The sequence below is a fragment of the Sturnira hondurensis genome, unplaced genomic scaffold (assembly GCF_014824575.4).
Source record: "Sturnira hondurensis isolate 20B ecotype Veracruz unplaced genomic scaffold, ASM1482457v3 Scaffold0005252, whole genome shotgun sequence".
Lineage (NCBI taxonomy): Eukaryota > Metazoa > Chordata > Mammalia > Chiroptera > Phyllostomidae > Sturnira > Sturnira hondurensis.
This window is the reverse complement of record NW_028077883.1, coordinates 7,261,006-7,282,069: the sequence shown is the minus strand read 5'-3', so window position 1 is coordinate 7,282,069 and position 21,064 is coordinate 7,261,006. Positions and strand designations below refer to the sequence as shown.

Genomic DNA, 21,064 nt, shown 5'->3' with positions numbered 1-21,064 from the left:
ACTGGGCAAACTGAGGCCTTTGAAGAAAAAGTTACAAGAGAAATGAGCCAAGGTGGTAAATTGAGAGCTAATGCTATTCTCATCCGTGGCCTCAATGCCACAACGCGTCGTGGGACAGCCAGACAGGCCAGATAGCCAGAAACTAAGCACTGGTGAAGGTGGGATGGCCTTGGCTCCCCGCTGGGCAGCTTCCAGGGTTAGAAAGGTCAGGAAAGTGTGCTGGGGGTTAGGAGGAAGTGGAATGATGTGTATTTTTCTTATGGAATTCTACTTTTATTGACCCGACCTAGACTCAGGTAAAGGCCAATAAGCCAGGAAAAAGTTCCAGGGCTCGCATTCCGGCCAGGTTGGACCCCCGGTCCCCTCTCCTCTTCCCCTAAGTCTGTACCGCCACTGCCCCCACTACCGCCACCGCTACCGCCCGCCGGCGCCCATGACCCGGTGACCCTGGAGGGCCATCTGGGGCCCGTGACCCGGGAGCCCAGGGCATCCGGAGCCCCCTCGCAGGCGCAGCCGCTATTAAGGCAGGAGGCTAAAGGGGAGGAGGAGGAAGGGGAGGAGACAGGCGTCCAGGGCGCCTCGGGAACCGGCACGGCGGAGCAGCGGCGGCGGGGCTGGGGGGAGGCCGCCCAGGCGGCTGGGGCCGAGGAGGGACAGGCGGAGGTCGGAGACGCCGCGGCGGCGGGGTCAGGCTCCTCGGTGGGAGGTGCGGGTGGCGGCCGCGGGGACTGGCGGCGGCTCCTCGCCTGGCTGCGGCGGCGGCAGCCCCAGTGCTGCCCCTGTGCGGCGCCCCTTCCCCGCTCCGCCGCGCACTGTTGTCATGGAGGAACCAAGATGGCGGCTCTGGCCTACAACCTGGGCAAGCGAGAGATCAACCACTACTTCAGCGTGAGAAGCGCCAAGGTGCTGGCGCTGGTGGCCGTGCTGCTGCTCGCAGTGTGCCACCTCGCCTCCCGCCGCTACCGAGGTGAGCGGGCCCTCCCCCGGGCCCGGCTAGGGGAGGAGGCGACGCGGCGGCAGGAGGCCGCCCCCTCGCCCAACACCCGCCCACGCTCACGCGGCCGCCCGCCCGCCCCCGCGCCCGGCCCGCGGGGGAGGCGGTGCCCCCACGTTCCCCCAGGCGTCCCTTTCCGCGGGCCAGCCGGCCTTGGCCGTTGCAGCGGACCCCAGTGCGGGCCGGGACATGACGAGGCCCCGAAGTTCCGGGCCCCCCAGGCACCTGCGCCGGGGGCGGGGACGCCTACCCCGGCCTGGCCCGAGGGGCTGCCGGGGTCCCGGCTCCAGCTTGAGCGGCGCGCAGGGAGCCGTTCCAGGCCGGGGGCTCGCGTGCAGGTGGTCGGACCCGCGGCTTCGCGGCTAGCTCGGGGCGTGTGAAGGCAAAGGCCTCCTGCACAGGGGGCACTTCCAAATATAGTGGCGGCGTCGTTTTTCCATGCTAGGGGTCCGACTCTTAGCTTTCGTTTAATCACGTCTCTGCCCTGCAACAGCGGGGCCAACCTGTTGTTGGACAGCAGCGAGGGCCGCCCCTATTTTCCTTTGCCACGGGGACAACACCTGGCAAAAGATGCCCTTGGCCAAATAGAGAAGGTGTCACCCAGACTTTGTGATTAAGAAATGTTTAAAGGGTTCTGGTTGCACACTTTTTACGAAGTAAAGGCACTGGGGTAGGTCCCTGAAAAGTAGTAGTTGACAGTAACTCAGGTGGGCAATGGAAGCAAGTTGGAAGCAGTTTGAAAAGAGGCTTGCGCTGTTGGTTCTGAGATTGGTGTAAAGGGCAAAAGGAAACGACCTCCTTATTTCACAACAAATACCTTCAGTGATCAAGGAATATCACTTTATCACTGAAGGAACATTCCTTGTAAAAATGTTCCTAGGAGAGAGACGGACAGGCTAAGGGAAGTTAATAATGATAGGATATTTTCTTTGGGGGCGCTTATTATTATGGAAGCCATTATCAGGACAGCTTTTGGTGACTGAGATTGGTCAAGATGGAATGTGTAATGCGCAGGTGGGCATTTAACACTATTGCCATTTAGGTAACTTTACACCCACTAATGGCAAGGTAGCCAGTAAACTGGATTCTGGAATCTGAGCTGTCTTCTCATCCCAGGAAATCTTTCAAATGTAGAACATTTTGATCAGTTTTGCTATTTTGTTTTCTCCAATGTTTGAGGATTAAAAATCTTTTACAGTACCGTATTAGATGAATAGCTTTTTGTATAAAAAAAGTAAATCGATTTAAAAAATAATTTTTTATACCCTTTTGGCCTTTTTTCTCCAGCCTCCTGTAAGATCACAGCCATATGACTTGGGAGGGCTCTGGTTCATTCGCATTTGCTGTAACAGATCATATGGAAAATAAAACTAGGAATGTTGATGCATGCATTTGTGGTAATTTTGAAGAAGATCTTCTAACAACTATTAATCATGTACTAGTTGGGTATAAGATGACAGTAATTGAACTCAGTTTTTTTGTAACTTTGGTGCCTTGTTCTTAAAGGTAAATATGTAGTCTTTCCCCTTCCACACCCTCTCCTCGCTTTTAATTGTGCTCTTATATCAGATAAGCGTGGATACTAATGACTATATTTAGATTATTTCATCTTTTCAAGATCTGTCATCAGCAAGGAAAACAGAATGTCAGATGGAACTTTATGAGTCAGTGTAGCAATCTGGGGTTGCTTGTAAAGCCTCCTCCAGAAGCTAGTCATCAGCTTCCCTAGGTGCTTCAGTTCCTTGAGTGTGAAGCAGAACACCTGGTGTGTGTACTTGCCCAGACTGAATGTCAAGAACTTGAGCCAGAGACTGTTTGGGAAAAATAATCTTACCAGGAACATTTTAGCCATCCTTGTGCTTTGGCAGTGTCAAATTCAGATGCAAAGCCCTTTATGCAAAGATAACACTTGAACAACAGTATCACGTCTTTAGAATAAAAAAGGACTTAGATATAGAGGTTTAGGCTACATTAAAAATCAAACCTATGAAAAATAAAATGGCAAAAAAATACATATCTATCAACAATTGAATCTGAAAAACAAATTAAGCGAACAAAATCAGAGGCAGAATCATGGATAAGAAGAACATTTCGATTGTTGGCAGATGAGAGCGGGGAGAAGGAAAATTGGTGAATAGGTGAGGGGATTAAGAGATACAAATAGGTAGTTACAGATTAGCCATGGAGATGCAAAGTACAGTGTAGGAGGTGTAGTAGCCAGAGAACTTAGTGTGTGACCCTAGAAGGTGAACAATAGGAGGAGTGCCTGACGGAGTAGGGAGTTGCTGGGTGGAGGGGGTAAAGGGGGAAAAATCAGTACAACGGTAAGGTAAGAACAAAACCAAGAAAATATAATTAAAAAATTAAAATCTCTGATGTGTGGGCATCAGTATGCATCAGGCAAGGAAGAGTGAATGCAGTAGAATTCACATATTCAGTGTCTTGCTTTCTTTGCAAACAACAGCAAGTAAAAGAATTACATACTGCAGAAGGTAAAGCTTGGCAAACGCTACATGCTAACACTGAACACTAACTATATGCCAGGTGCTATTCCAATGGTTTCACATTTTAGTTCATTTTGTATTTATAACCATTTTGTGAGGTAGATATACTTTACTATATTTAGTCCTGCTTCTGGCCTGTTTATAGCATTCCTGTAATCAAGATGAGCTTTTAAATCTTTGATTGAATGTCAAAGTTTAATTGATAACATTTTTTCCCCACTGCTACATAAAATAATGATGTGTCTTATAATCAATGCTCTTAGATTCTTCGAATTACAGTGTTATTTACATTTTAAAGATGAGTCATGAGAGGGTAAATTGCTTAAGGATATAAATTAGTTTGAGGTAGGATTTGGAACCCAGTTCACCTCCAGCCTTTACGTTATGGTCTGGTGTACCTTTTTCAGAGCTTCTTACCTGGAGGTGATGTATATAGAAGATGGAATGGGAAAGCTTATTCCAGAAGGAATGGATTAAACCATTTAGAAACATTAATTGAGCCTCACAGTGCCAGCCAAGAGTTTTCCCATTCTTCTTCCAGTAAAGTGACTTTAAAAGTTGCATGTGTAGAACTTCCAAATCTAACCACCTTACTTTTTACTACCTGTTTTTCTTTTTTCTTCTTCCCAAACTCCAGTCTCACCATCTAAATATGTTTTGCCCTTTTACATATCTCACAAATATTTTATTTTTTATGCCTGCAGTGGTCTTTCTCTCCTGCAAAGTACAGGTCTTTCCTTCAAGGCCTGGTTCAAATGTCACTGCCACAGAAGTAGGAATTAGGAATTCAGTGTTTTCAAAGCAATTACCACATATTTATCACATTGTGTTATAATAATTTGTATCTGTCTTCACACAAAACCCCTTGAGTTTCCAAGGGTATTATATTTATCTTTAAGTTATCAAAGTTTAACATGCAGAGCTTAAAATCATAAATAATTATTGTATAAATAGGTTTTTAAAGTCCATTTCCTTCTGTTTTTCCTCCTGCGTTTGGTTACTTTGCTTTTAATTGAATTTCATGTTCTAATAGTATGTTCTCATCTCAAATTTAGAAAGTAGGTTTTTGTTGCATTATTTTCAGTTGAATGGCGCTTTAAAATAATTAAGCCTTTAACTACATTAAAAAAATTGTATCAGCCTCTAAAATTACTGAATCACAAAATGTCTGTTAATATTATGGTTACAACTTGAAAACATTGTGTCTGTGACACAAGGCGTGTCTGTTGCTTTGAGGGTAGTTCCCATCTGGATATATTTCACTTTTTTAATTGATAATGTTAACTTGCTACAGATGCATTAATTTTGTTGAAATGTTAATCCTTCCTATCACTAGGCATATTAAATGCAAATGTTAGGTATTGCATATTTTAGAGGAAAGTAAGTTCAAGGCTTCAGAAATTAACGGGAGAAAAAGTAGCTCTAGTCTCTCAGGCTTTCCTTTGACTGCTGGAAAGATCCGATCAGTGTGACCCTGCTTAGAATGAGGTACTCAGAGTTTGCCTAAAGGAAAATGTACCCGGTGATTTTTCAGCACAGACTGGAGTATAACTTGCTGAATTTTAGGCAAACAAAATACACTGCAGATGGTATTGTAAACTTTATGACCTGGCATCTTCATGGTTGGTAGAAAGGAACACGCAGCTTTGGTAGGATGATTCCTGTAAGTGTACAGTGTGCCACAGGAAGTATTGTCTGGAAAATAGGGGCTACACTTTAGCAAAACAGATTTAGTCTTCAGTTGCTACATAGTTTTCAGCTGTTTAAAACCTTGTTTTACTTATTTTTCTTGCTTTGGGTATCTTTCTATGATAGAAATATCATGTCTTAAAACCTGAGACTTCCCATTGTCCAAACAGAATGCTTATGCTTCAGATAACAATGAAGAGGAAGACAGCCATTCATCAGATAATCTTCTTACTGGAGATAGCAGAGCAAGTGATTCTGTACTTCCAGTTGCCCTGTGTGTGGGCGTTTGTGTTCACAGCCTGATTCATCTGAGCACTCAGCACCTTTCATCTCACACTGGTTGTATTCAAGTAGCTATCAAAATTATATGAGGCAGTTGAAAATAACGACTGGTTTTGTTGTTGTGTTCTTCTGGTTGGAATTTTTCTGGGTAAATTTTGAAAGGAAATACATGCCAGTGTATATTACGTATAGTTAGTATACATAATAAAAATATGACACATTAACTTATTTTAACATCTAGATGTACATTTATTGATTTGACCCAAAAAATCTTTTCCCAGCAAAAGAGAGCTTTGGGAGTATGGAATTTTGTGGAGTTTTCTTTTCTAGACAAGGTTACTTTATTCTGCTGACAAATATAAAATGCCAGTCTCTTTTCAATTGTCCAGTTATTAATTCTTTTACTCTTCTAACAGTTCTTTGTACTGGATTCAGTCTGTTAGAACAGCTGGTACGGTTCCTGGCTTCTGACAGGACCCTAGCTGATGCACAGCAATTAGTGAGTTCAGATGCAGGGCTGTAACAAAACCTCTGCATCCTAAAATATTTTAAGGGTCATCACCAACTAGCATCCATTAGCAAATTAAGAATTTCTTCTCTGGAAAAATGAATAGTCTCAAAATCCTGTGTTTGCAGTGCTTATTCGTTAGTGACAACTTCAAATCTGTTGTGCCTTGGGGTTTTCCTACTGTGGGTTCATTGGATTAGAGATGTTGTTTTCTACTCACTGAACTACTGGAAAACAGTGTGTGAGTAGTCGGAGAAAAGACTTTGTTGTTTTTTTTAAGATGTTGCTATGGTACATCCTCTCCAGAAAACCTTAGTGATAACCCATATAGACGGTTAACAAATGACACAACCCCACACACTGAATATTGATCAAGGTGTGTTTCTGTTTGGACTTGTGTTATAAACAAAAATCAGCCTTGGCTGGTGTAGCTCAGTGGATTGAGCTCTGGCCTGGGAACCAAAGACTCACCAGTTCTATTCCCAGTCAGGGCACATGCCTGGGTTGCAGGCCAGGTCCCCTGTAGGGGGCCCATGAGAGGCAACCTCACAGTCATGTTTTTCTTCTCTTTTTCTCTCCCTTTATCCTCTCTCTAAAAATAAATAAATAAAATAATTTTTTAAAGAAAGAGAAACTTTACAGAATTAATACCCAATTATTTGCAACTTCTTTTAGCTTTTTATTTAGTTTAATAGATATATTTAAAGAGGTAGAAATGCCGTAAATACAGACTTTTCATTCTAATTTTAAACATTTACTAGAATTTTAATAATAGGATTTTGCTGCATTGCCATTTTAAAAGAATGCAACAGGAGGGCTATTTTTAGGAAAATAACTTAATTATGTGATCCTATAGTTCTTTCTTTACTCTTCCTTGATTGTTTATGTAGCTTAAATTTGTTTTTTGCTCTTTTTGGAACTAGAACTAGTTTTTAATAATTGTAAAGAATTAAGAACTGATTATAGTTCCCTTAGTGAGATGTTATTAAAAAATCTTTGAAATACAGAAAACCTACACAGATTACATATGCAGTTGGAGAAATTCAGCAATTGATACTCTGCTTTTCTTACCCAGTTTCCCACCAGTATTATAATGTAGTATTGTTATTTTTCCTTCCTGTTCTGTTTTAGAATTTCTGACACTGAAGTAACAGTACTTTCACTGTTCATACATACCTGTCTTGCATTTGTATTACCTTTCATCTGTATGTTAGCCAGATAGATAGATAACTGGATTGAAAAAATATGTATGTTCTACTTTAAATATCTTTAGGTCTTCCCTACCTTCGGTCTGAATGATTCAGTACAATTCTTGTTCTGTGATATTCTTCTCATCAGACTCCCTATCCTGACCTTAACTATTTGTAAAGCAAGTAGAGTGTACTGTTGACTGTAAGTAAAGAACTCAAGATTAAATTAAGTAATACGTATCTTTTATTATAGCCCTATGCTTAATCTAAACACCTTATTTTTCCCTCATCCATATTTGAACTTTTTAAATGCCTCCACCCCCTTTTTTAACTCCGTGAAGTCATTTGAGATAATGTGCAGTTAAACAGCCGAAGGAGGAAGGGTGACCACCTGTCCCAGATGTGGAACTTACCATGTAAAACTGTGACTGTCTCCACCGGATTGATTGGAGTTGGTTGGTCATCCTCCAGGAAGGAGAGATCAAGAGAAGTAGAGAGGCTGATTATTAATAACTATGAAATCTGCAGTTTGTTACTGACACTGATTATGTGTGTGTATCTTTGGCCGCCATGACATCTTTTCAAGTCTTACCTTTGTAATATTCTAAAAGAATAAAATTTCATTAGGCTTTTTAAAAGAGATTATTGAATAAGTCCGTTTCTCTGTTTACACATTTACAGAATGGGATAGCACACTCACGGGAAAGTTGTGAAAATCAGGTAGTAGGTTTGTAAAATATTGCAATATTAACTGGGTTTCCAAATATGCTAATGCACTATGTATTATAACAGTTGAGAAGGAAGAAGTCATTTCCAAAGTCTTCTCTTTTATCCCTGAAACTTTTCTTTCCAAGCTAGAATAGGAATGATAATTGGAAAGGCTAGATTGTTATTGAGATGATACCCTTGGAAACAAAACCTGAAGCAGAAGGAACTGCCAGAGCAGTGAATGTAGCATTTAGAGGCTAGGGAGTCAGTTTCTTTCAGTGTGAAGTATGTGTTATTAGTGACTCTTATCCTCCTGAATAGTAATGTATTGATATTTATGTTTCTCATGGGTAAGTAATATGCACTTAGAAGATAGAGTGAAGGATAAAGACTTTGTACTTTCTCTCCTCAAAGAGCTTAATAGGGCTAGATAACCAACATATAAAGATTTAACTACTGTTTGTAACACTGTTGTGTTTAACTGTTACAGGCAATGATTCGTGTGAATACCTTCTTTCAAGTGGCAGATTTCTTGGAGAGAAAGTTTGGCAACCTCATAGTTGTATGATGCATAAATACAAAATCAGGTAAGGTTTCTCCATTTTGTTATGTTTTTTCCCTATGATGGGTCATAGTATGTAGGGGAGTACGGTTGGTGAAACAAAGAAAGCACTCTGTGATACTTCTGTATATGATGGTAGAGGACTGCTGGAGGAGGATAGAGGTGGAGTTGAGTCCAAATGGAGATTCCTGCCCGAGAGCATTTGGAGACAGCTCTGGTTTTATCTCAGGCAAAAACAAACAGGCCCCTGGCAAAAGGCCTTGAATGAAGGACTCTCGCTTTGGGACTTGGATGGCTACCTCATAGACTTATTCTGAAATAGTGGATATAAAGTCCTTAATAGGGTTAGAGTACCTCTTAAAGACTTGATAAATGGGAGCTGTTGGGAGTTACTGAGATTAGTTGATCACACAGGAGCCTGTAGGTTAAACAAACATGGCCACCTGTTTTTAAAGCAACATAGTTACTACATATAATAATCCTGTACTACTTTCTTCACAAACTGTGTGCTTTGAAACGCCAGTATGCTATTTTTGTTTATTTTAATTAATGTTTCTCTGTTGATTTCAGTGAAGCAAAGAACTGCCTTGTAGATAAACATATTGCATTTATTGGAGATTCCAGAATTCGGCAATTATTTTATTCATTTGTAAAAATAATTAATCCTCAGTTCAAAGAAGAAGGAAATAAGGTAAAATTTGTCTGTTCTCTTCACTAGGGTGTTGTTTTAGATGTTGGCCGGCTGAGTCGTTTTAGGAGGAGTGTGAAGGCAAGGCACTGCGGAGGCTTCACTTGGGTGTGGGAGCAGTGGGGGGGACCGCGGGGTGATAGGCTGCCCTGGGAGTCAGCGGGAGGAGTGGGTATTGGCCAGCCTTTCATTAATTTATTTTTTTAGTATTTGGAAATAATAAATTCTTTTCATGGAAAAGCTTCTAAAAATTTCTTAGAAAGAAAACAAAGAAAATATCCTCCTTTTAATGTTTGCCATTTATCTTTTGTCCCTTTAAAAAATATATAATGGTAACCTTTTAGCATGTACAATTTCATGTCTTATTTCTTCAGTACTTATCATAATTTACCATATTATTAAATAATCAGCATAAATATTTTTATAATGCCAACATATTTTTGAGTGGATATAATATAATCTTATATAAACCTCCCTTTTCCTAACTTTTTGTAGTTTCCTATTTTTTCGCTTTGCTGTTTTAAAAAAAGACATTTTAAATTACATCTTTGTTTGAAAACTTTGCTTTTTAAATTATTTCCTTAGGGTGGAATCTCTACCTTGTAATATTAGGTATATAAATATATAAAAACTTTAAAAGTGTTATATCATTGAATATTTCAATTTATATTCTAAGTAATGTATGTCAGGGCCTCATTTCCTGCTACCTTACTGGCACTGGGCAATCATGCTACAAAATTCAAACAAGAATGTAACAACAAATTTATGCCCTTTTTATAAAATATTTCTTACTTTAAAAATATACCTTTCTTCAATGTAGTCATTCTTCTGGAAGAGAAAAAAAGTACCCAAAAGACTATGTGTGTGTATGTGTAGGTCTTTGAGAACTAACAAGTATGATCATCTGTATGTTTGTTAATAATTAGTTAATTTTTGTGAACTGTTTTTTGTTTATCCATTTTTAAGTGATCCAAATTTCTAAACCCTGTCTTCAGCTGCGTATGAGTGGCAGTGGGCAGTCACAAGGAGAGGAAAGTGAAGTACAAGAAAGTTCAGAATTGTAGGGGAGCTATCTCCTGAATTTATGATGAAAATCTGCTTGTACACATTCGATTTGCCCTGTGGTAAGGAGTTGAAAAATCGGGAATTTCACAACTAGGACTTCACAAGTAGCTTGGCTCAGAGTGACAACGGTAGCGGGTGCTAGATTTTTAGGAACTATTTCTTGTGAGAAGAGCCCTTAGGCTATTGGAGGTTTTGTCAACCAGGAAGGACTAGTAGAGGTTTTAAATCTGAGCCCTGCCTGGTGTAGCTCAGTGGATTGAGCGAGGGCCTGCAAACCAAAGGATTGCGATTCGATTCCCAGTCAGGGCACATGCCTGGGTTGCAGGCCAGTTCCCAGCAGGGGACCCACGAGAGGCAACCATACATTGATCTTTCTCTCCCTCTCTTCTACCCTCCCCCTCTAAAGATAAATAAAATCTTTTTAGAAATCTCAATAATGGAAAACTATAAAGTCCGCTTTTCGTTTTAATTTTTATCACAATTATCAAGCAAGATACATTTAAATTTATATGCATTCTTTTTTTATTTTTAAATATATTTTATTGATTATACCATTACAGTTGTTCTATTCCCCTCCACCCGCACACTCCCTCCCCCACCATTCTCCCCCCCTTACTTATAACCACGTGCCTCAAGTTCTTTAGATTCTATACTTCCCCCACTATTCTTGCCCTCCCCCCTATCTATTTTCTACCTACCATCTATGCTATTTTCTGTATCTTCTCCCCCCTTCTCCTCCTCCCACTCCCATGTTGCTAACCCTCCATGTGTTCTTCATTTCTATGGTTCTGCTCCTGATCTAGCTGTCCTCTTGGTTTGCTTTTGTTTTAGGTGTGGTTATTAATAACTGTGAATTTGCTGTCCTTTCACTGTTCCTATTTTTCGTCGTCTTTTTCTTAGATAAGTCCCTTTAGTATTTCATATAATAAGGGCTTGGTGATGATGAATTCCTTGAATTTGACCTTATCTGAGAAGCACTTTATCTGTCCTTCCATTCTAAATGAAAGCTTTGCTGGATAAAGCAATCTTGGCTGTAGATCTTTGGATTTCATGACTTGGAATACTTCTTTCCAGCCCCTTCTTGCCTGTAAGGTCTCTTTTGAGAAATCCGCTGACAGTCTGATGGGAGCTCCTTTGTAGGTGACTGTCCCCTTATCTCTTGCTGCTTCTAGGATTCTCTCCGTCATTTTAATCTTGGGCAATGTAATTATGATGTGCCTTGGTGTGTTCCTTCTTGGGTCCAACTTCTTTGGGACTCTCTGAGCTTCCTGGCTTTCCTGGAAGTCTATTTCCTTTGCCAGACTGGGGAAGTTCTCCTTTATTATTTGTTCAAATAAGTTTTCCACTTGTGGCTATTTCTTTCCCCCTTCTGATACCCCTATAATCTGGATGTTGGAATGTTTGAAGATGTCCTGGAGGTTCCTAAGACTCTCTTCATTTTTTTGAATTCTCATTTCTTCATTCTTTTCTGGTTAGATGTTTCGTTCTTCCTTCTGGTCCATTCCATTGATTTGAGTCCCACTTTCCTTTCCATCACTATTGGTTTCCTGTGCATCTTCCTTCATTTCAATTAGTTTAGCCTTCATATGTTCCTCTAATTTGTGACTATAATCAACCAGTTCTGTGAGCATCCTGATGACCAGTGTCTTGAACTGTGCATCTGAGAGGCTGGCAATCTCTTGGTCGCTTAGAGTTATGGGCTCTGGGGCTTTGAGTTCTTCTTGAGCCATCTTTTGGGCTGTTCGTGCCTGTTACGTATCAGGATCAGAGCCCTATGTGTTCACCAGAGCAGGGCAACTCAGTTGCTGGGTTGTGACGCTGTATGTGGGGGCGGGGTCAAAGAGGAGCAAGGCTGGTCCTGTCTGCCGCCGCCACCACTGGGGCCCAAGCGCTTCATCTCCCTGGACACGAATGTGCCACTGCCGTCAGCCCTCCACCACTGGGTTCGCTGCTGGGGTCTGTGCAGTCCGTCTTACTGTGCGCGAATGTGTGACCGTGGTCAGTCTGCCCCACACCCCGACTGGGTCCGGGCCACTTTCCCACCTAGGTCGGGGGATCTGTCCTGCCCAACCCTGCTCCGCTGCTGGCTCCGCCCCTCTTACCGTCCCAGTGGAGTGGTTCGTTGTTGTCAGACTTCCATATAACTCAGTTTTCTGTTCTTTGGCTGTGTCTTTGTTCTCCAAACCTTTGTTGTATTCAAACCTGGTTGTGGGAGAAGGCACAGTGTTTCCACCTATGCCTCCATCTTGGCAGAAGTCTCCTAAATTTATATGCATTCTAAAAAGAGCCAAAGGCAGTTGGACATAGTCTTAGAAAGACAGTTAGTGAGGAGCTATTTAGTTGACACTGCTAGTGGAGCATTTGCTAAATTGTATTTTACTTAGTTCTCTTGTCTCTGAACAACTTGAGGACAGAGCTTATTGTTGTTATTTAAATTCTTGTGCCTGGCACAGTCTGGCCTACTGTAAAAGCTGCTGCTGCTAATGATGATGGTGATTTAGCGTTGGTGTGGGTTTGTTTGGGTGGAATAGGAGTTTTGAAGGTAATTCTTTGTATGAATGTGTTTCTTTTCTGTGTTGAGGGAAAAAATGTTTTAAAAAGAAACTTCAGAGCAGGACTTTTTTCAAATGATATTTTGTGGAAGACTAATTCTGTGAGAGGCTCTGGTCAAATAAGTTTGGGCAGAGCTGGATATTATATCCCCTTCTTAGATGTTTTTAATTTAGGTTAGGATATTAAAAACTGGGGAAGCCTTGCAGTAAAGAAGCTGTTTGTGTTGCTTCCAGCTGGCGGGCAAGCTGGGTAGTCTGGGGCCCCTTATACCTCAAACCACCTTATTTTAACTCTGTATCAATACATTGTGGTGATGGTAGGGCTAAACAGAGACACCAGTGGAACAGAGTGGAGAGCTCTAAAATAGACACCTACATGACAGACTTAATAAGTAACAGATACGCCGAAACTTTGAAACCTTTAGAAAACAAATGTAAGGGAATATCTTCATTACCTCCAGTAGGGAAAAGTTTTTTAGGTAAGAAGCAAAAGTATTAACTATAAAAGACAACATAGATAAATTTACATATTTAAGATTTGGAGTATCTGTTCATCAAAAGATAAAGAAAAAAGACTACCCATAAACTGGGAGAAGATATTTATAATATATATATATTGAAGAGATGTAAGGAACCACAAATTAGTAAAATAAAAGATGACCCAACAGAAAACAAAGGGGAAAGGTATGACCACACATTTCACAGAGGAGGAAAACGTAAATCCCCGTGTCCATCTGAAAGACAGTTAACCAAGGAAATGAAAATCAAGACCATAATGAGGTACCTTTTTTTTTGTGGATTTTAGTTTATTTATTTCTAGAGAGGAGAAGGGAGAGAGAAAGAGAGGGAGAGAAACATCAATGCGTGGTTGCCTGTCACACACCCTGCACCGGGAACTCAGCCCACAACCCAGACAGGTGCCCCAACCCGGAATTGAACCGGCGACCCTTTGGTTCACAGGCCAGTGCTCAGTCCACTGAGCCTCACCAGCCAGGGCACAAGATACCATTTACACCTACTTTTGTGGCAGAAATTACATTTGACAAGGGCAAAGAATATGAAGTCTGATGAGATGAATTAGAGGGTCCGTGTCTCATAAACTGTTGGTGAGAATATAAATTGTTACAAGCTTCAGAAAATAATTTTTCTTATCACGTGAGGATGGGCATTTGTATAACCCATGAATTTTTAGGGCAGCAGTTTGGAACCAGTGCACTGCAAGAGTGTTTAAAACATGTGATACCTGACTATTTAGTCAGGGGCACTGACCTCTTTTCCCTTAGGTCATCAAATACAAAAATTATACCAGCCAACATAACAATAGCCCTCTGCTGTGAACGAATCGAAATTATGCCTCTTTTTGTCAGATCAGCAAAAAACATATTTGTTGGTGTGTGTGCCCCAATGTTAGTAATTACTTTATGTGTGCCATGAGATGGAAAAGGTTGAAAATTGCTGTTTTAGAACTATTAGGAGGGAAACTCTACATTTGTATTAAGAGACGTATACATGAAGGTAACTGTCAGTGCCCATTGTAATCTGGATTTGGTGTATCTTAGTAACTGACTGAGACTCCACAAAAGTAGTAAGTATATTTGATGTGTATTTGTGGGGGAGCTCCATCTAGCAGAGCTCTCCCAGCTGCCATGGATGAGAATAAATCTACCAAGACATGATCTGCATGGAGGGGAAAGGCTGACCAGTCTCTCAAAGGAGAAAGACCTTGAGCCTCTTTCTCAATGGGCTTTTATTGGGTTTAGTTTGCATAGGAGTACAGGGCGTATATGTAAAGCTATTCAGTCATTGTCAGGCAATAACGATCAAGGAATAGATAATGTTCAAAGAACTATAAGGGCTTATTCTGAGTCAGGGTCAGATAGATAGAGTGATATCAAAGAGCCATAAAACTTTGGGAAACAGACTCGTTTTATGCTTTGGATCCTTATCATTTAAATTGAGGGCATTCTTAGCAAAGTAGTTTTCACAGGATTTTATGAATTCTTTCTTGAGGCCTGATCATCCCCAAGAACTGCATGTTCCAGCACAAAGCTATACCCCTCTCTGGCTTTGTTTTAGGCTTAAGTCAGGTGGGGGAAATAAGATAGCCAAGAGATTAGGAGACTTCTTACAGATAGAATGAGGACTCAGACTATGACAAAGCAGAGGGGGGAGGGTCCATCACCCCTTTTCTATAGTCCCCTAAGCCCTTCCCTGATGGTCTCTTTGTGACTGTGCCTGTCTTAGGTTGTTCCTGCCTTGAGGAATCTCACCCATCATTGGTGATCCAGCCATCCTACAGGGACCAAGCAGGGTGAAGTAAAGGGGAGCAGAGGCTGCACCCCTGCCAGGAGGAAAAGTTTTGTCTCCTTAGTGACTTTCAGTCCCAAGGTCTTTTTACTCAGCCTAGTCATGGGGGGTTACAGCTTCTAAAACCAGGCAGGATGGTTCCCAACATATACTGGTACAGTAAATTGACGTATGTGTTTTTAAAGGCCAGGGAATGTTCTAGATTAAATGAGGCTAAAGAGATATGACAATTAAATGTAATATCTGATTTTAATTGAGTTCTAGATTAAAATATAAAAAACTGTGGAAAGGACTGTGGGAGGTTAGGGAAATTTGAACATGGGCTGTATTTTAGATTAGACTATTTTATCAGTATCCGATTTCCTAGGTGGGATTGTAGTATTAGTTATGTAAGAGAAAGTACATATGCTTTGGGCATGTATGCTTAAGTATTTAAGGATGAAGTGTTAAATCTGCAATTTACTTTCAGATGGTTCAGCAAAAGAGACAAACTATGTATATGTGTGCACAGAGAGATGTGAAGCTAGCATGGAAAATGTTAGTTGGTAAAGGGCATTTGGAAGTTCATTATAATTTTGTCAACTTTGCCAACTTTGTGTAAGTTTGAAATTTTTCAAAATTGAAAGTTGGAAAGTTAACACTAAACAATATATTATTTAAGGGTCCACATACTGGTAACAAAACTATATAATAAAAAAATAAATAAAATTCATGGTAGCTGTTTCCTTTGGGTAAAGCAAGGAGTTAAGAGGGAGCGGTCCACCCATGCCTCTCCATGTGTTGGTGATACCCTGATTTGTGCCATGGATTCAAAGTCCATGTGTGTTTTTACTGTGCTTTGTGACTGACACATAACTGTCAGTATGTATCAGTATGAATCATAACTGTCTGTATGTATCAGACGTTACCTTAAAATAATAAAGGAAGAGAAGGGTGAGTTGAGTTAATTGAACTGTACAAGAAAAGGGAAAAGAAAGTTCATGGCAGTATTTCTCTGAGGAGGGTTTTAACAAGGCCAGGACGGGGTGGGAGGAGGAGAACAGAGTACCTGTGGGATTCTCTCTGACCCGGTGTTTCCCACACTTTCCTGGCCAAGAAAACTCTTTTTCATGTAACACACCTTAAAGTTCCTATGGAGTAATTGTCCCAGGAGTCCGCCCCCAAAATGGTGGTTGAGCAGGACTAACAAGAATTTTAAAAGTTAGCTTGTTAGTAAAAGCAAACCTTATTTTACATAGATATGAAAGTAAAATTGGCTAAATTAATTAACACAGTTTGACCTTGGCTTTAGGAATTAGGAATTACATTCTGTCTTCCACCCCACTCTGAGTTTTTAACTCTGAAAGGATTTCTTTTTTTATGTGAAATGCTTGATTACAAAAAGTTGTCTCCAGATTTTAATTTTTTCTACAACTAGACTGTGTGCTGTCCTCAAAAGTGAAACGGGTAATGACCTAGAGTCATATGTGTTTATTCTGGTCCAGATAGGACCTGTACTTGAACATTGGTGAGAATGGATTGGATGTTGCTGCAGCAACAAAACACACTAGAATTTTAACACAACAAATGCTCAGGTCTCGCTTAGCGCTGCAAGTCCCAGGAGAGGCTTTGCTCCTTTGCTCTGTGCAGTCTCTCAGGGATTCCTCTTGTGGGATCTTTATCCTCTTTTAGTTATACCACTTGGAACTCTTCTCCTCCTCCGTCTCTGCATCAGGCAAAGTTGGAGACTCGAGAGTTGCCCTGGGAGATTCAGCTGGGAAGTGACCCGTGTTGCAGCTGTCCACGTTGCATTGGACAGAACTAGTCGGGTTGTCCTGTCTGATTGGAAGGAACTTAGGAAATGTAGGGGAGCAGTTCATCTTTGCCACGGGTAGTAGTACTGGGACTAAATTGCAGTCGTGGCAGTCTTGGTGAAAAGATCATTTATATAGGCGTGTTCATATGTCTGTTTGTATTAATAGTTGAGGGTTTATCTTTGAACTGTGTCTTTGATGTGGAAGAGCACAGGTACACAAGTTAACTAGTGTCACTTACTTTGTGGTGTTCTGTGCAGTTCTTTCCCTCTTCGGATTGACTATAGATAATTGAGATACGATACATAAATAAATTAACAAAAGCAGCTAACGGGAGAACTATTTACATAAAATTTATACATTACTATTTCTGTTGTCTCCTTTTTTATGGCAGCATGAAAACATTCCTTTTGAAGACAAGATTGCATCAGTTAAAGTGGTAAGTTCATACAGTAGTAAGCAAAATGTTACAATGTCAAAACTATATTCATCAGTTAATTTATTTACAGAGCACCTAATACTTTGTATATATTAAATATACTCCAGTGTATTGAGAGTAGACAAGAATAGTAAAATAATTGAATAAATGTTTGTACTATTTTGTGCAATAAAATAGAAATTTTGGACTCTCGGATATTTAATCCAGGAAAAAATAATTTTACACATTAATTTGAAATCAGTATATGTGAAAGATTAGTGTTCGTAAAAGAATGTATATGGATTTTTTGAATTACTAGTCTCAGTGACCTCTCCTAGATACTGAGAATGCAGGGAGGATGAACAAAGCACTGTCCTAGACCTAGTGGAGCTTGCAGAACTATAATGATAGTTCTTTACATACAAATAAATGGAGGGTAAGGGTGGCAAGGGGAAAAGTGGGGCATTAGGCGTGTACAAGGCAATAAATTAAAAGTAGTTGTCCTCCTGGAGGAAGTGATGTTTTAACTGAGGCCTCAAAGATTAGTAAGAGTTTGTCAGGCTCAGCGGAAGAGTTTATGAGCTTTTTAGGCAGAAAGAACAGTACGTGCAAAGTGCTGGAGAAAGTGGACACAGAGCATTCCAGGAGCTGCCCGATAACTGAGAGGGTGTGCAGAGCACAGGCGAGGAGGCAGGGGAAGAGGCAGAGTGCCAGGCAGAGGGCGGGTCCTGCACCTTCTTAGCAACTTCAAGGACCTGAACTTATCCTGAGGGCAATTGAAATTCCTTGAATATTCAAGCAAGGATGTGGCAAGATCAGATTTTAAATTTTTAAAAGGTTACTCTGACTAAAATGTGGAAAACAGATTAGAAAAAAGCAAAAGTGGATAGCAGGAAAACTATTGTGAAACTTGCCAGATTGAGACGGAAGAAGAAGAATGCAGAGAGAAGGTGGTCTTTTTGTTTATTTGTTTCATGGGATTTTTTTTTTGGTAGCTTGAGATAGATTTAATAAGGAAATGAATTATGTAAGTTGTTCAGATCTTTTAAATACAGTGCATTTGGCTTTAGTTTTTGAGCTTTGTCTTAATGGTAGATTTATTTTAATACAAGTTTTTAGTAATGCTTTTTTTTTCAGTTAGAATTTACTTTCAGTATTATTTTATATTGGTTTCAGGTATACAACATAGTGATTAGAGTCATCTACTTTATGAAGTGTTCCCTCCAATAATTCCAATACCCACCTGGCACCATAATGATTGACTATATTTCCTGTCCTCATGACTATTTTGTACTACTTAATCCCTTCACCTCCTTCACCCAGTCCCCGCCTCCCTCCCCTCCGACAACCAACAAGGTGGTGAGGTACTTTTAAGTGCTGTGTAGGAAATAAGTTAATGTTAATTTTGAGTGGTGGATATAACAGTTTCTTTGACTTTTTCTTTTCTTACATGTTTCTTAGGATTTTCTGTGGCATCCGGAAGTTAATGGTTCTATGAAACAGTGTATCAAAGTGTGGACTGAGGTCTGTATTTGAAAAGAGAGGTCTTTCTGGTTTTGCACAACCAAATTTTAAAAGCTCATAAACACTCATTGTTTTTCTTCCCGTACTCAGCTATATCCCTCTCCTGTACTTTATACAGCCTTCGTGATAGCAGCTGAGCTATGCTGGGCTGGTTCTCTCACTTTACTGAGAAGAGAATGTGTGTGTTGATCCAGTGTCTCCACTATCACCATTCCAACCCTAAGGCGATTATGCTCATACCATACTTCCCAGATGTAAAATTTTCTGTCACTGCCTGCAGCTCAGTTAACTCAAACCCAAGTAATCTTTCTATCACAGTACACATTCCTTGGGATGTTTTTCCACTTGGTTCTTCAAACTCATGCCCAGATACTTAGGAAATTTTTGGTTTTTTGATAGCCTCTTTTTTTCCCTTTTAGCATTATGTTTGTGACCCAGAAGTCAAGCCTAGTACATTTGGCTCATAGTGTTCAAAGATGAATTGTGTATAAAGACAAGCATGCTCTTAAGGTCAGAAAACCCCTGAGTTCCCACAAGTCCACTTTGGAATCGCCATGGTGGTCTTTATATAGCTCCTCATCCGTCCTTTCATTACACCTGTATTCTTTCCCAGAAGGATTTGCATTTGGGGTGGATAAAACAGTATTCAATTTGTTGACCTTATTTTGCTTAATTACTTGTACTGCAGTGGTATTTTTATTTGCTTCTTTCCACAGTAAGTGTTTAGTATTGCAGCCACTTCATACACCAAACAAGCTTTCACACAATCTGGTGGGAACCTAGTCAACATTTCTAATTTTGTTTTTTCGAGAAAATGTGTTTAAGTTTAAAAAAAAAACATGCAGACAATTTCTGGAATTCACCTTTCTGATAAATTAGAATATCATGTAATTGTTTTGCTTTTATTGGTAAGTTTTTAAATGTCCAGAGGTATAGAACGTTATGTGTATAGTTCAAGTGAGTTAAAAATATGCTTCATATTTGTAGTGGACCTGCAAGTATATCCATTACAATAGTAGAAATTCACAATTAACGGAACATCAATGTAGTATAATCTATAAGTTCTGCAAGTTTACAGAAAACCATTGTTTTTATTAACGTGGAAATAATGTTGCATTTCCAGATTTCAGTTTTTATAATATGCTAAAACTAGTTTTTGGAGCTTTAGATTCCGTTATAAAATTTCTTATGATTATAAGGAAAGAAAAGTTTCCATTTATTTAGGTAGATGATCATGTAATTACCTAAGCTTTATTGATTGGTTTTATTTTTTAAAGACTATATATGTATTTATTTTTTACTATTTCTATAGTAAACTGCTGGATCCTAAGAATACAGAGATTCATATTTTTATTATTTATGTACTATTTCTAGCTTTGTGCTGGTTATTAGGAACACGACAGGGAATTAGCCCCACTCAAGGCCCTCGGAGTTTGCAGTCTCATGTATAAAGACTGTCTGATGAATGACATGGTAAAATGAAGGGCAATAACAGGTCAGGCACAGAGGATGAAGGAAAGCACCATGGATGGAGGCGCTTAGGATGGGGTTGGTTAGAATCTAGGTGATGATCCAAGAAAGCTTTACAGAGAAGGTAATATCTCCAGAAGAACTGTGGGTTACAAAGATAAAGTTATATCCCTCATAGAAGCTTATTGGCATAAAAACAAAGTTGAATTTAAACAACTCTACTTTTAGAGTATAAATATCAACAGGTATTTATAAATCACTTGCAGTATTTTAGGTACTAGGCTAGACAGTGTTGATACCCTGGGTAATGTAATAGAATTCTCCTCAACATGCTTCTAGGTGAGCGGCAGATATTGGTAATTAAGGAAACAGTGTGATGGGGCCAAATAGGTGACTATTGGGTATAACAGCATTGCAGAGGATAAGCACTAAATGTAACTTTTTAAGGTTTCAAAACTAATTTTCAGAAAAAGTGGTCCTAAAGGTGAAGGTCTAGAGTGAGAAAGGAGGGTCGTCCCAAGCAAAGGAAGTAGCAGAGATGAAGATAGAGTAGAGCCTGTGCAGGGCATCAGCAGCAGATTTAGGGTGGCTAGGGCTAGAGTGCAAAGGGCTCCTTTATTTGTGTTTGGTTTTGGTTGTTAGTATCAGGTGCCTCATTTTGGAAGAGAGGTGATAAGAGATGAGTTAAGCAGATAATGATTATAACATCCTAAGCTGTATTTGGTGTGGTGTAGATTTACTTTTTCCATTTTTCATTAGTTCTAAATTCTTAAGCATGTATTTTCTAAAAATAAGGATATTGGATTAAAT

At 40.1% G+C, this 21,064-nt stretch overlaps 1 protein-coding gene across 1 annotated transcript in view; it reads left to right on the top strand.

The window, feature by feature from the left end:
* The first annotated feature begins 586 nt into the window (after positions 1-586).
* Positions 587-21,064, top strand: part of CASD1 (CAS1 domain sialic acid O acetyltransferase 1) — a 45,413-nt gene continuing 24,935 nt past the window's right edge. The window contains exons 1-5 of the mRNA XM_037046467.1: positions 587-967; positions 8,366-8,462; positions 9,008-9,128; positions 17,237-17,281; positions 18,722-18,784. Of these exons, the coding sequence (XP_036902362.1) occupies positions 835-967; positions 8,366-8,462; positions 9,008-9,128; positions 17,237-17,281; positions 18,722-18,784 (459 nt within the window). The 5' untranslated portion in view covers positions 587-834. The remainder of the gene's footprint in view (positions 968-8,365; positions 8,463-9,007; positions 9,129-17,236; positions 17,282-18,721; positions 18,785-21,064) is intronic.